The 15,465-nt window shown below is 43.4% G+C and overlaps 1 protein-coding gene across 23 annotated transcripts in view; it reads right to left on the bottom strand.

Moving 5' to 3' along the window:
* The window catches only part of LOC124133833 (sarcolemmal membrane-associated protein-like), a 102,869-nt gene that overhangs the window by 25,619 nt on the left and 61,785 nt on the right, over positions 1-15,465 (bottom strand). For all 23 annotated transcript variants that reach the window (XM_046498380.2, XM_046498374.2, XM_046498376.2 and 20 more), the window contains 12 exons: positions 14,990-15,068; positions 10,342-10,437; positions 8,917-8,988; positions 8,312-8,389; positions 8,068-8,130; positions 5,412-5,549; positions 4,913-5,023; positions 4,050-4,107; positions 3,849-3,920; positions 2,543-2,650; positions 1,621-1,683; positions 484-546 (listed from right to left, as the gene is read on the bottom strand). In XM_046498380.2, coding sequence (XP_046354336.1) covers positions 484-546; positions 1,621-1,683; positions 2,543-2,650; positions 3,849-3,920; positions 4,050-4,107; positions 4,913-5,023; positions 5,412-5,549; positions 8,068-8,130; positions 8,312-8,389; positions 8,917-8,988; positions 10,342-10,437; positions 14,990-15,068 — 1,001 coding nt within the window. The remainder of the gene's footprint in view (positions 1-483; positions 547-1,620; positions 1,684-2,542; positions 2,651-3,848; positions 3,921-4,049; positions 4,108-4,912; positions 5,024-5,411; positions 5,550-8,067; positions 8,131-8,311; positions 8,390-8,916; positions 8,989-10,341; positions 10,438-14,989; positions 15,069-15,465) is intronic.

Below are 15,465 nucleotides of genomic sequence, written 5' to 3'. Positions count from 1 at the left end.
CATAAATTGTACACATGGTGAGATTCAATGGAGACCTGCAGGAGAAATACGAAACATCAACGCTTACGATAGCCTCTACCCTTAGGCCAGGGCCCCGTTCCACAAAGTGGTCATTTGCTACGATGACCGTAAACCTATGTTAAAGTAAGGGAGTAACAACACCTTAGCGCTAAGATCGCTTTGTGAAACAGGGCCCAGAGTCCACGTGACAAGGTCTGAATCTCAAAGCCTGAATATAGTCCAATAGTGCCTGTGAATCAGAGTGTAAACTAAGACGAAACAGTCATATGTGCAGGGACTTGTGACTAACAGGCTTGTGATAATATATTTGTTCAAGGCCTATGAGGAAGCAGCCAGTCACTTGAATTGATCCAGTCACAGTGCCAGGTGACATGTGAGGTAGGCCTGGCCTACATGGTGTACAGTGGGTATATATCTCTGGGACATCACAAGACACACGGGTTCATTACTAACCACTCTTACCTTCAAGGGAGGCCATCTTAGCCAGGTATTGCTTTGAATCCAACTTGGCCATCTCCAGTTCCTCTGTACGCACAAACAATACACACTGAATAATCATGTAAAATCAGGTGACAAAATTGTTTGTTTGTTTGTTGTTTAACGCCGCACTCAGCAATATTCCAGCTATATGATGGCTGTCTGTAAATAATCGAGTCTGGACCAGACAATCCAGTGATTGACATCATGAGCATCGATCCACGCAATTGGGATCGATGACATGATCAACTAAGTCAGCGAGCCTGAAGACCCGATCCCGAAAGTCGCCTTTTACAGCAAGCATGGGTTGCTGAAGACCTATTCTACCCTGGATCTCCACGGGTCTCACAATATTGATACCCTACACAATTTGGTCCAAAACTTTACTGCATAGTGATTTTAAAGTATTGGTGTTAACAAATTTTTAACTCCTAATGTCTTTTTGGAAGAGTTGAGATGAAATCAGGTTTAATGCTTCAAAATATTTGAAATTGTATTGCGACGTACATGCACTTATGTGTGTTTGGCTGCTTGTCCTGGTCTAGACTTTATCTGTTTTACAGTGCTAGCCCACTGAGATACCATGCCACATATTAACATGGACACTCACTCAAGTACAATGACTCCGAGCCGCCCTTAATTTATCATCTAATACAAAGAAGTCCCTATATTTGATGCATTTAACTTCATAGTGAGTGAGTGAGTGAGTGAGTATGGTTTTACGCCGCTTTTAGCAATATTCCAGCAATACCACGGCTGGGGACACCAGAAATGGGCTGCACACATTGTACCCATGTGTTTTAACTTCAAAGAGTGTGTGAACAAGAATGAAATACTCATATCCCCCACCAATGTCTGGTTGTGTGCCAGGCATGAAACATTTACGGTTTTCAAGATCTGCACAAGAAACAAGCACTACCTTTTTTCAGTCTAAGTCGTTGCCATGGAAACTAAAAAATAAATCTTTAAAAAATAAGAAACTATCAAAAGGCACCAGTTCACCACTAGACCTATCTATGTGCCAGGTTTGGTAAAGATATCTCTCATGGTTTTTTCAGTTCTGCTCCAGAAAAGAAACGTGAGCTGCCTTCATGGCGGACTGTCTGGAAAGGGCATACTTACTTGCTAACTGTTCAACCTTATCACTGCTTTCTTTTAACTTCACATCGTTTTCTTCAAGTTGAGCTGTAAAGACACAATTCACCATCACAGTAAGGAAGAGCTGTTCTGTGAAACTAGAATCACATTCGAAACAATTGCTGCTACAAGAACAGATTAATTTAATTATGCTGCTCACTATTCAATAACCACGAGGTAACCATCAATCCTTACTTCTCGTTTCCTGCATGTGGTAGCAGGAGCCTGTTAAATTTAAATCCTGTACAGCATAGCACAAAGACTGCTTTGCAAAACATACCCTTGCTCATCAGCATCATCCACTCTCTCACTCAACTACATGTATACTTCCCAGGGAGCTGAGAATGAATTTCAGGGCACATGTATACTCCCCAGGGGGATGAGAACGAATTTCAGTGCACATGTATACTCCCCAGGGAGCTGAGAATGAATTTCAGGGCACATGTATACTTCCCAGGGAGCTGAGAATGAATTTCAGTGCACATGTATACTCCCCAGGGAGCTGAGAATGAATTTCAGGGCACATGTATACTTCCCAGGGAGCTGAGAATGAATTTCAGTGCACATGTATACAGGGAGCTTAGAATGAATTTCAGTGCACATGTATACTCTCCAGGGAGCTGAGAATGAATTTCAGTGCACATGTATACTCCCCAGGGATCTGAGAATGAATTCCAGTGCCCATTTATACTCCCCAGGGATCTGAGAAAGAGTTTCAGGGCACATGTATACTCCCCAGGGAGCTGAGAATGAATTTCAGTGCATATGTATACTCCCCAGGGAGCTGAGAAAGAGTTTCAGTGCACGTGTATACTCCCCAGGGAGCTGAGAAAGAGTTTCAGGGCACATGTATACTTCCCAGGGAGCTGAGAATGAATTTCAGGGCACAAACTATATATTTCCCAACCTTTATATTTCTCCAGCTGTTGCTGAGTTTCCCGTAGTTTCTCCGGCAGATTTTCAGGGCCACTGTCATCCTTGGGACTTAGCGGGATAATATCGGCTTGTGGAGAACCTACAACAGAAGCAGGAACTCTCACAGGTGATGCACAATCCTTTACTAAGTGTCTTATGTCAATGAATGTGATAAAAGAGAAATACTACCCCATCTGCATGTTGTTGTTGTTTGTTTGTTGTTTAACGCCGCACTCAGCAATATTCCAGCTATATGACGGCTGTCTGTAAATAATCGAGTCTGGACCACACAATCCAGTGATTGACATCATGAGCATCGATCCACGCAATTCGGATCAATGACATGCATCAACCAAGTCAGCGAGTCTGACCACCCGATCCCGTTAGTCGCCTCCTACCACAAGCATAGTCGCCTTTTACGGCATGGATTGCTGAAGACCTATTCTACCCCGGATCTTCACGGGTCCCATCAGCATGTCAATCATCTTGTTCAGAGTCCAGTGCCAGCGGTAGAAACTAACATTTTTAGTCCACTAGACCTCATAATGATAACATATGGCAAAACCCTTGGCAAGTTTCTGATAGTCCTTGTGGTACCTTAACTATTTGCGGCCTAGCAAGGACTACAGGACTGGTGCCAATTTCTAACACTGAGTGCTATGATGCTTCCCAGTGTCTGTACAGAGAATCTCTGAGAGCAAGATTCCATTCACAATACAAAATCATTCATCCAATAACACCCAGTGTCTTGGATGTAAAAGAACAGCCAACCAGTTTCATTGTCAGAGATATTAGTGATGTCATTTGAATATGACATTAGGGTAACTGATGAAGACACAATGGTCTGCAAAGCATTGGCATGCAATTTCACAGTAACAATATCTCCTATTACTTTGAACTCATCACCAAAATCTGTGATGCCAAAAACAAGTCTAAGGCTGTCTGTGAATATGAGAGTTACCTCCCCTTATTCAATATCAAGCCAGTTTTATCGGTCCCCTAATTCTGCACATATTTGTAAATCGGGTATAGTGAGTGAATATGGTTTTACGCCGCTTTTAGCAATATTCCAGCAATATCACGGCGGGGGACACCAGAAATGGGCTTCACACATTGTACCCATGTCGGGAATCGAACCCCGGCGTGACGAGCGAATGCCTTAACCACTAGGCTACCCGACCGCCCCGTAAATCGGGTATAACAGTAGGAAGTCATTCAAAGTTCTGTGCAACATATTTCAATTCTCCATTTGTTCAAAACAATATCACCCTGGCAACAATAGACCTCTTGAAGCTTACCTATAGAGTCTAACTCTGCAACAATCTTTTCATGATCATCTTCGTTGATTTCTTTGATTGATTCAAATTTGGCTGAAACACAAAAAAGTTAAGAAATAGTTTCATGCAAATCAGCAGGGATCTTCTTTAAATAGGTAAGACATTGTCTATGAAGTGTTTGTAACTTAAACATGAAACCCAGCACTACATATATATACCAACCTTTCATGGCAGCCAACTGTTCCTTAGCAAAGTCATTATCAGCCTGTAGGGATTCCACCTGACAATAATGCAGCATTAGGATTGGTGCACATCATGTCACATACAAAATAGATCAAGAATTATACAGTAATTTCATTCCTCTTTCCTAAAATTCTCATTCTTTATTGAGAGGCAAGACATGTATCATTGGTGAGTGAGTTATTTTTACGCCGCTTTTAGCAATATTCCAGCAATATCACGACGGGGGACACCAGAAATGGACTTCACACATTGTACCCATGTCGGGAATCGAACCCGGGTCTTCGGCGTGACGAGCGAACGCTTTAACCACAAGGAACACCCTGAAGAGATTACACAAATCTACTTGTGATGATAACAATGAAGGATTCATAATGCTGATGCTACTTTGCAGAAAATAATGCCATGACAGGAATCACCATGCATGGGCTCCACAAGTAGAATCCAAGAATTGACATTAACCTCTTTGGTGAAATTCACGAGCACAGGTATGGTGCTGACAAACATTGAACCATAATTGGACCCAGGCCATGTAAATACAAACAAAAGTTAGACCTCTGGGCTATTCCACTGCCTTTTATGACCTCTTAAAGTCACTCCCAAAGTGAGTTAATTATCCTTTTGAACAGAATGTCACAATCATGTCATTTCAACTAATGTTAAGGCAGGACGTAGAATGTTTACCACTTTGGCGAAAAACCCAAGACCATCGGAAAGGATCACAATCAGGGATTCGAACCTACGATCAGCAGCAGGGTCAAAGGATGACACACTGCACTGTGAATGGCAGCGGCCGAGCGAACTGAGCCCGCCATGCCCTGTCCGACCAGTGTGTGAGTACTGACCTTGGCAGACAGGATACTCTCCTGCGTCATCATCTCCTCGATCTTGGCCGTCAGTTCCTGCTTCTCCTGCTCTGACCGTTCACACTCCTCTTTGTGCTTCTCTTCAGCATCCTGGAACACGATCAATTTGACGTCAGTTAGTATGCTGAAACGGTTCTTAACTCCAACAATATCACAGTCATAAGATTGTGCTTGAATACAGTGGCTAACAAATTCACTTGCGAACAAATAACATGATTATCATTGGCTCTGTCCAATTCATGCCACTGGGACCAGTCTCACAAAGTGATCGTAGCACTACGACTGTCGTAACTCCCCTAGTTTAACACAAGACTTACGAAAGATGTAGCTAAGATTGCTTTGTGGAAAGATACTAAAGGACAGGTTCCACAAAATGATCTTAGCACTAAGACGATCGTAAGATTAACATAGGCTTACAATCATCGTAGCTAAGATCACTTTGAGGAACAGGTCCCTGGTCCCGGAGTTGGTGACTGACCTTGAGTTTGTCCTGCAGCTCCTGGACTTCCTTGAGCTGGTCCTGATACTTCTCCGCGAGCTGCTTCAGCTCATCTTGGGACTTCTCACACATGTCCTTCAGATGGCCACATTCTGACTCAGTGTTGCTCAGAGACCGCTGCAACATCGACCGCAACGTTAAATACCCTCACATATACTCACCACCAAAAGAAACGCAAACCAAAGAAACATAGTTGGTTGGTTGGTTTGTTGTTTAACGCCGCACTCAGCAATATTCCAGCTATATGACGTCCGTCTGTAAATAATCGAGTCTGGTCCAGACAATCCAGTGATTGACATCATGAGCATCGATCCACGCAACTGGGATACAATGACATGCATCAACCAAGTCAGCGAGCCTGACCACCCGATCCCGTTAGTCGCCTTTTACGACAAGCATAGTCACCTTTTACGGCAAGCATGGTTTGCTGAAGACCTATTCTACCCCGGAATCTTCACGGGTCAAAGAAACAGAGAGAAGTATGTACGTTATAAAGAAATGTTTCCAATGAGAACCACTTAATGACGAAACTAACAACCAGTCAAGTGTTACCACAGTGTCTTTATTCTTATCACGATATGCTGCTTTTCCAAACATTTAATGCTAATCCTGCACGAGACGAATGGTGCATCTTAAGTCATGGATATAAGACGTCACATGTGGTGCGTTCATGAGTGTCGATTCACACAACATATCAGTATGTTTGTTTGTGTGGGGAACCAATCTCACATGTCTTGAATATGAGTCATATTTCATGTATTAACCAATATGTATGGTATTCACATTTCTTTTGTCGTGAGTATAGATCTGCATTCACTTCAAAACGCCTATCACTGGACGAGGTCAGTCTGTGGTATGCCTTATTCCCTTTCATGTTGTTTATCGCATGAGTTGTTTGTTTGTTCTTATGTTGACTATTGTTTGCAGCCATGGATAAAGGTAATGGCTAAGACATAGACGTGGTAAGGGAAGGATTGAGTATATTTGTCTTTAAAACACTTTGTATAACATTTCAATCTACACAATGATCTACATGAGGCTAACATGAGGTTGTTGCTATTAACCAGTTTGTGCTTAAATTGCATGACTGGTTTATTTGTTCTATTTAATCATATTTAGCAGCTTGTTTCATCATAAGGGTTGGGTAATGCCGCTAAACCAAGTAGTTATCAGGCCGTCATTTAGCACAATGTCACGAACAATACTTCTTGAAAATAGATAAAGAGTTAAATCATGAATCTGTCCATGGGTAGGCGTGTCATGTATCGTATCAGCAGGTGTAAGTTTGTGATGCACTGATGCACTATCAAACCTCCAAGTCTGACAACCCTATATCAAACCTCCAAGTCTGACAACCCTATATCATACCTCTAAGTCTGACAACTTTATATCATACCTCCAAGTCTGACAACCCTATACCATACCTCCAAGTCTGACAACCCGATATCATACCTCCAAGTCTGACAACCCGATATCATACCTCCAAGTCTGACAACCCTATATCATACCTCCAAGTCTGACAACCCGATATCATACCTCCAAGTCTGACAACCCGATATCATACCTCCAAGTCTGACAACCCGATATCATACCTCCAAGTCTGACAACCCTATATCATACCTCCAAGTCTGACAACCCTATATCATACCTCCAAGTCTGACAACTTTATATCATACCTCCAAGACTGACAACCCTATATCATACCTCCAAGTCTGACAACCCTATATCATACCTCCATGTCGGACAACCCTATATCATACCTCCAAGTCTGACAACCGTATATCATACCTCCAAGTCGGACAACCCTATATCATACCTCCAAGTCTGACAACCCTATATCATACCTCCAAGTCGGACAACCCGATATCATACCTCCAAGTCTGACAACTTTATATCATACCTCCAAGACTGACAACGCTATATCATACCTCCAAGTCTGACAACCCTATATCATACCTCCATGTCGGACAACCCTATATCATACCTCCAAGTCTGACAACCGTATATCATACCTCCATGTCTGACAACCCTATATCATACCTCCATGTCGGACAACCCTATATCATACCTCCAAGACTGACAACCCTATATCATACCTCCAAGTCTGACAACCCTATATCATACCTCCATGTCGGACAACCCTATATCATACCTCCAAGTCTGACAACCCGATATCATACCTCCAAGTCTTACAACTCTATATCATACCTCCAAGTCTTACAACCCGATATCATACCTCCAAGTCTTACAACTCTATATCAAACCTCCAAATCTGACAACCCTATATCATACCTCCAAGTCGGACAACCCTATATCATACCTCCAAGTCGGACAACCCTATATCATACCTCCAAGTCGGACAACCCTTGAAGATTCCGGGGTAGAATAGGTCTTCAGCAACCCATGCTTGCCATAAAAGGCGACTATGCTTGTCGTAAAAGGCGACTAACAGGATCGGGTGGTCAGGCTCACTGACTTGGTTGATACATGTCATCGATCCCAATTGCGTGGATCGATGCTCATGATGTCAATCACTGGATTGTCTGGTCCAGACTCGATTACTTACAGTTGGAATATTGCTGTGTGCGGCGTTAAACAACAAACAAAACAAACAAACGACAACTTTATATCATACCTCCAAGTCTGACAACTTTGTCACAGCCTCCAATTTTTCTTGTAAAACCCGTCTCAATGATTCCTGAAAAGAGAAAGGAGATTTGTTTTGTACACACCCAACACTGAACATGTAGTGGACAAACTTTGATAACAATTACATGACAATGGACACATGAATGTACAGTACGCCGTTGTGATAATGACAATAACTTTTTGGCAAGACAGATGCTCTCCATGTTTCAAGGCACCATAATTCCCCTCACCTTAGCAGTAGTTTCATAATTGAGTTTCTCCTCCTGCAGAGCATCCAGCTCTTGCCTGAGGGTGTCCTCTGAGTGATTCTGAAGAATAGAAAATATCTCATGAAACGACATCACAAAGTTCCATTTCACAAATAAGACACTTTTATTATCAGCATTCTGGTCATAAAAGTGAGTGAGTATGGTTTTACGCCGCCTTTAGCAATATTCCAGCAATTTCACGGCGGGGTACACCTGAAATGGGCTTCACACATTGTACCCATGTCGGGAATCGAACCTGGGTCTTTGGCGTGACGAGCGAACGCTTTAACCACTAGGCTACCTGATCTCCCCTGGTCATAAAAGATATTGAGCAACACCTATATGTTCCTTAATATCATCACTATCATATGATAATAACTATCATCAAAATCGCAACTTCTGTATGGAAAAACCAAAAAATATTTTTTTCATTAAAAGCACATTATTTTTCAAAACATACACTAAGCCCAAAGAACAATGTTTCAGTGTTGTAAAACACAAAACTAATTTTTTAATTTTTTTAATATTTTTAATTCATTCCCTAAAATGAACCCCTCCATTCCATATTTCCCCTCACTCTGACTTACTTTTGAGTATGTATGAAGCTGGGTTTCCAGAACTTCTAACCTGGATAAAAGTTTATCTTCATCTATGAGAGCCTGAAAAACAACAAAATCACTTTACAATCCTCAAAAAAGATACATCTCATTGACGTATCAACATCACAAATGTATGTCAACACAGAAGATATGACAATATATGAAGATATGAACTTCCACATGGACCACACCTGACTGTGACATGGGGGCCAGTGGGTTGAGAGGTCAAACTGGCTGACGGGCAGGTATGCATGTTATACAGATAGCAGGTGACATGACGTCACATAAACTACAAAAACACTGACACAAAAACATTACCTGGTGATTGGGCCAGTGGGGCGAGAGGTCAACCTGGCTGACGAGCGTTATGGCAGGTATGCATGTTATACAGATAGCAGGTGACATGACGTCTCATAAACTACAAAATCACTGGTAGAAACATATTACCTAGTGATGGGGCAACATTCTTTTAATACCACTTTCCTTTTCAGTCTACATTCATGAGCCCTCAGCCATTCATTTGTAGCCTCAAGTCTAAAAACATTCAGTCAGACTTAAGCCAGCCTGTGCCAAAAAGAACTTTTAAGAATTCTTGCCCGAACCTATCACTTGACATGATTATAGTAGATCTTAGTGAAAATGTATAGACTTTTATCAGCAAAAATTTACTAGACCAAAGGAAATTTTACTTGACTCAGGCTCCAGACTAGCGTTGAAGTTACAGACTGTTAGGCTCAGGGCATAATTCTCCCTCAACACTAGTGATAGAGTAATTGCATGTGATAGTCCTGCAGAAGCATGGGCTTCACAAACTGTACCCACATGTGTAATCAGACTCAAGTTTTCCTCATCACCTGCCCACACTTAACCTCAATTCTACCACACGGCCCCACATATCAAGACACTAAAACATAATGGTGAGGTGAGCTAAATTGGGGTTTAACGTCGCATCCAAGATTATTGCACTTATATAGCGACATACATGTGTGTGTGTGGCTGCTTGTACTGGTCCGGACTGATGCCAATTAATAGTGCTAACCCACTGAGATACCATGCCGCAGTTTAACATGAATACCCCACTCAGACACAGTATACTGACTCTGACCCGACAAGTCCTTGTTTCAGCCCCTTAATACCCACGCCAGACAGGGTAACAACAAGTACCATCTTTGAACGTCTTTTAGTATGACGCAGATGGGGATCGAACCCCGGGATTTTCGCTCTACCACTAGGCCACAGAGGTGGCCTAAAACATGGTGGGAATAACTCTGTAAGGCAAGTTTCAGGTGACGACTACAACCAGGTGAGCTCCAGTACATGTCACAGGGTGAAAAACAATGCACACTCAAAACATCCACACAATCCTAATGACGGCCAAACCAAAACTTCCACTCATAAGACGTCCTTCCTTACCTGCCAACCGCTCTCTGAAGAATCCTGCGTACTGGCAACAAGTTGTTGGAGGGTTGACAGTTTTTGCTCCAACATTTTTTCTCTATGCAGGGCTTCCTGGAACAAAGAACACAGTGAGCACTATAAGCCTGACACTGCAGTCAACAAATATTCTAGCTGAATGCATGGGTGAGAATGTCTGTTTGAAAAAACACTGTAAGTTCTATTTTTTTAATGACACTTATTTTCGAACAGCCGTAACTAACAGTGATTTTACATGTTTTAACGAGAGGTGTGACAATCAAAGCTGCCAACTTGAGAATGTCTTAATGTGAAGTACTGTACACCTGTCATGTTTTTTGGTGCCCGTGCCATGCCATGAAAAGGCATGAAAAGGCCCGTGCCCGTGCCATGATGAAAAGGAAGAGTAAATTAGTGTGAACACTTTAATTTGACAAATATTCATATTTTGTGAACAGGTTTTAAACTTTCAATAAGTTTTTGGGTTTTAATGCCGACCTGCAAGAATTATGTTGAGAACTGTGCATCAAAACATGCTAAAGTACGATACCAATCAGGTGTTCAAGAATACATGACGGCACTCGAGTGCAGCGGAACTTTACACACTATTATACTGACTGAGTATGGTTTTACGCCGCTTTTAGCAATATTCCAGCAATATCACAATGGGCTTCATATATTGTACCCATGTCGGGAATCGAACCTGGGTCTCTGGCGTGACGAGTGAACGCTTTAACCACTAGGCTACCCGACCGCCCCTACACACTATTATAGGTAATGGAGATCACACCTTTTATCAGGGCTTCTAGCTGAATGCTATTGTTGAAGATATCACCTACTAGTATGAAGCAGAATTTGAATTTGATTCACTCATCCCTTGAAATATAAGCAATGCCATCTTAACTGTTCGAAAATAGGGTACGTCAGGATGCTTTGATTTATGTGTATATTGTAATGGCGTGATTGACAAAAGTGACCATTGATGTAACAAAATCCACAGAATTCCATGGATCCGCAAAATATTCTCATAGCTGTATGACACTGGTCTGTTTATAATCAAGTCTGGACCAGATATTCCAGTGATGGATATAATGATCGAAGTCCCATGCTGCCGGGGTGTGATGGCAAGCTCTCAACCAGGCCAGACAACCCCATCCAATTAGTCGCCTCTTACGACAAGCAAGGATTACTGGGGACCTGTTAAACAAGGAATCCTCACGGGGGTGCATTACAAGAGTGAATGAGCGTCCTCCTCCAGCCCCTGAGGGGAAGTGAGCCTGGGTCTCCGATGTAGGTCTGGAGACAATGAGGCACCACACGGGGGTGTATTACAAGAGTGAATGGACGTCCTCCTCCAGCCCCTGAGGGGAAGTGAGCCTGGGTCTCCAATGTAGGTCTGGAGACAATGAGGCACCACAGGGGGGTGCATTACAAGAGTGAATGGACGTCCTCCTCCAGCCCCTGAGGGGAAGTGAGCCTTGGTCTCCGATGTAGGTCTGGAGACAATGAGGCACCACACGGGGGTGCATTACAAGAGTGAATGGACGTCCTCCTTCAGCCCCTGAGGGGAAGTGAGCCTGGGTCTCCGATGTAGGTCTGGAGACAATGAGGCACCACACGGGGGTGCATTACAAGAGTGAATGGACGTCCTCCTTCAGCCCCTGAGGAGAAGTGAGCCTGGGTCTCCAATGTAGGTCTGGAGACAATGAGGCACCACAGGGGGGTGCATTACAAGAGTGAATGGACGTCCTCCTTCAGCCCCTGAGGGGAAGTGAGCCTGAGGGGAAGTGAGCCTGGGTCTCCGATGTAGGTCTGGAGACAATGAGGCACCACACTGGCTCACGGTTCACAGCTGGGAAATATGCAGAGCACTTTTATGTCCTTCATGACCTCTGTGGTAATACATGTACATATAATTTGCATTCATAAAACCTGCTTCACTAAAACCACCAGCAATAGCAATCACTTGCTGTGGGTTCAAATGTATGGCATGTTGGTGCTTGTGAGTGAGTTTGTGCTAGTGAGTGAGTGAGTGAGTGATTATTGATCACTCATGTCTGTTCAGTAGTGAGCAAATTGTTGAGGAATTTGAAAATGTAGGATTTTTATTCATAATTAATTTAATTTCAATAAACACAATGACAAGGAGATTGCAACGATCAAAATAAGTTGCATTAATCTCCATCATGAGTGAGTGAGTGACTGGGTGAGAGAGTGAGTGAGTGAGTGAGTGAGTGAGTGAGTGAGTGAGTGAGTGGGTGAGTGAGTTGGCTTTAATCCCGCTCTAAACAGTATTTTAGTTCTATTACGGCATGAGAGCTTGATGTCTAAGCAAATTCATGCATGCTACATCATAAACTGTTATCCTTCATTCTTTGAAACCCTAAATGAAATCCTACAGTGTGTGTCCTGGGTTCCTTGAGGTCAACTTCCCGAGGCAAGGCAGGAAACTGACTGTTAAAGTCCAGTTTCCATCCTTACCGAACCATGGGTGCAATTTCTGGGCTCGATGGTAGCACCACCAGCGGTTATTACAACTCATATCCCTTCTATGTCCCTTCTACTGACCAATCAGATTCCACCTTTCATATCACTTGCATTTGCTTGAAACAAAATGGCAGCGCACAGTCAAGACGATCTGATCGATAATCAAGAACTTTATTTAAATAAAACGGGTCTTTCTTTGTGCATCAAATCATGTGGACACCTTGAATAGATATATAAAAAGATTTGGAAAATATCAGTTGATGCAAATCCTGAAATCAACCGAAATCTGTATGGCAGTTTACAGATATTGATCTTGTTAAGCGATTTTGACTGGACTGTGCAAAGACTCGTTATTCCAGCCAAATTATAACTCCATAATTCCAGTCTAGTTCAGCAGGGGTGGAAACTTGACTGTTTTTAGTCAGCTAACTCCCTTGCCACGGATAGATGCCCTAAGCTTTGCCACAATTGTTTTTTAATCTAAGGACTCCTAAAATCTGTAACTTTTAACATCACATTTACAACATGGACATTTTGACTTTCATTATTAATTTTGACTGTGTCCTAGTTACAGAGATTATTATATCCCATATGTCCAACAGTGGCACAGTATACCTTGAGAGGAGCCGTACCCTGTGAGGAGCTGTGCCCAGTGAGGAGCCGTGCCCTGTGAGGAGCCGTGCCCTGTGAGGAGGCGTACCCATGAGGAGCCGTACCCTGTAAGGAGCTGTGCCCAGTGAGGAGCTGTGCCCTGTGAGGAGCCGTGCCCTGTGAGGAGGCGTACCCATGAGGAGCCGTACCCTGTGAGGAGCCGTGCCCTGTGAGGAGCCGTGCCCTGTGAGGAGGCGTACCCTGTGAGCAGGTGTACCCTGTGAGGAGCCGTACCCTGTGAGGAGCCGTGCCCTGTGAGCAGGTGTACCCTGTGAGGAGCCGTACCCTGTGAGGAGCCGTGCCCTGTGAGCAGCTGTGCCCTGTGAGGAGCCCTACCCTGTGAGGAGCCCTACCCTGTAAGAAGTCATACCCCAGGCTAGGGTGACACAGTGCAGAACCATCTAGAGCTGGGAGTGTAAGTCAACACTGGTGATTCTTAAAGCAGTGTTAGCGTTGTTGTCATCAAGTGGATTGTCAACAGACACTGTGGCAATCCTCCCATCGGTAATTGGTAAACTTTACCCAGCAACGAGACACACTGCAAATGACCAATTTGTTGGCAGACCATTTAAGTATAGTTCACACATACTTGTCAGCTACTGACGACAAGCCCCTGTAAAAACACCACTTCAGACACACCAGTTTGTGGGCATATTTCTTCACAGTTGTTCAGGATGATCTCAAACTCATGGTGATGAGTGAGGGAGTGAATTAGGATTTATCGCTGCTTTGAGCAATATTCCAGTTATATCACGGCGTGTCAGCTGTATGTGGGAGGAAAGCCCGGAGTGATGCAGGTCTCAGACGTTTACCACTTTCGTGAAACCCATGAGCACGCAGCAATAGAAATTGGCACTAGTCCCATAGTCCTTGAAGACTGCCCAATAGCTAAGGTATCATAAGGACGAGTAGAAACTTGCCATTGGCAAGGGTTTTGCTATATGTTATCATTATAAGGACTAGTGGACTAAAACTGTTAGTTTCTATTAGTGGCCCGAGTATGGTGCTGACAAAACCAAGAAACATAGTCGGGGTGAACTTGGGAACGTGTCAGTGTGAGGCTTAGAACGAATGTAAGTACCACATAACTGGCCCGTGAAGATCCGGGGAAGAATAGGTCTTCAGCAACCCGTGCTTGCCATAAAAGGCGACTATGCTTGTCGTAAAAGACGACTAACAGGATCGGGTGGTCAGGCTCGCTGACTTGGTTGATGCTGGTCATCTATCCCAATTGCATGGATCGATGCTCATGATGTCAATCACTTGATTGTCTGGTCCAGACTCGATTATTTACAGACCGCCGTCATATAGCTGGAATATTGCTGAGTGCAGCGTAAAACAACCAACCAACCAACCAACCAACCACATAACTAGCCTAAGCCCGAGACACTGATTCTCGCCTGGAATAATGAGTAATGGCTTTCAACATCGTAGTTTGTACCATGTGGGGAAGTAAACCCAGTGAGTTGAGCGACCACTTCAGACCCCTGGTCAAGGGTCCTTCACTGACCTGCAAGTACTGTGCCAGCTGATAGAGGTCCTGGGACTGGATGGTGATGCCTGGTGGACAGGGGGCGTTCAGGAACGGACTGCAACACAAGGAACACATGAAACATCTTCCCAAACAAAAATACAGGCAAAATGTCATACATGAAACATCACCATAATAACAAACTGATGATTTCAAGCCCCACAGCATCAATTCGCTTTGAAACATCATCCATCACACGACAATATAAACGTTAACATAAATCTCCCATGTGATTTGTACCCAAAGCAGCAACGCTATAGACAGTTAGGAGAGTCAGAAATAACTGCACAGTGAAGACTACCTTCTCAGTACCGATTCTACCAACACATGCAGGCAAAATATGTCCAACCCTCCTTTGGTAAGTCAGTTATTTAAAGATAGCAAGCAGGGTGGGTAATATGCACTATCAACAGGTGCTTGCTTGCTTGTACAGGAGCATGGCAGGGATGATTCAG

Source organism: Haliotis rufescens, unplaced genomic scaffold, assembly GCF_023055435.1.
Source record: "Haliotis rufescens isolate VD_foot unplaced genomic scaffold, xgHalRufe1.0.p SCAF_16, whole genome shotgun sequence".
In the NCBI taxonomy this organism is placed as follows: domain Eukaryota; kingdom Metazoa; phylum Mollusca; class Gastropoda; order Lepetellida; family Haliotidae; genus Haliotis; species Haliotis rufescens.
This window is presented reverse-complemented; position numbering and strand designations above follow the sequence as displayed.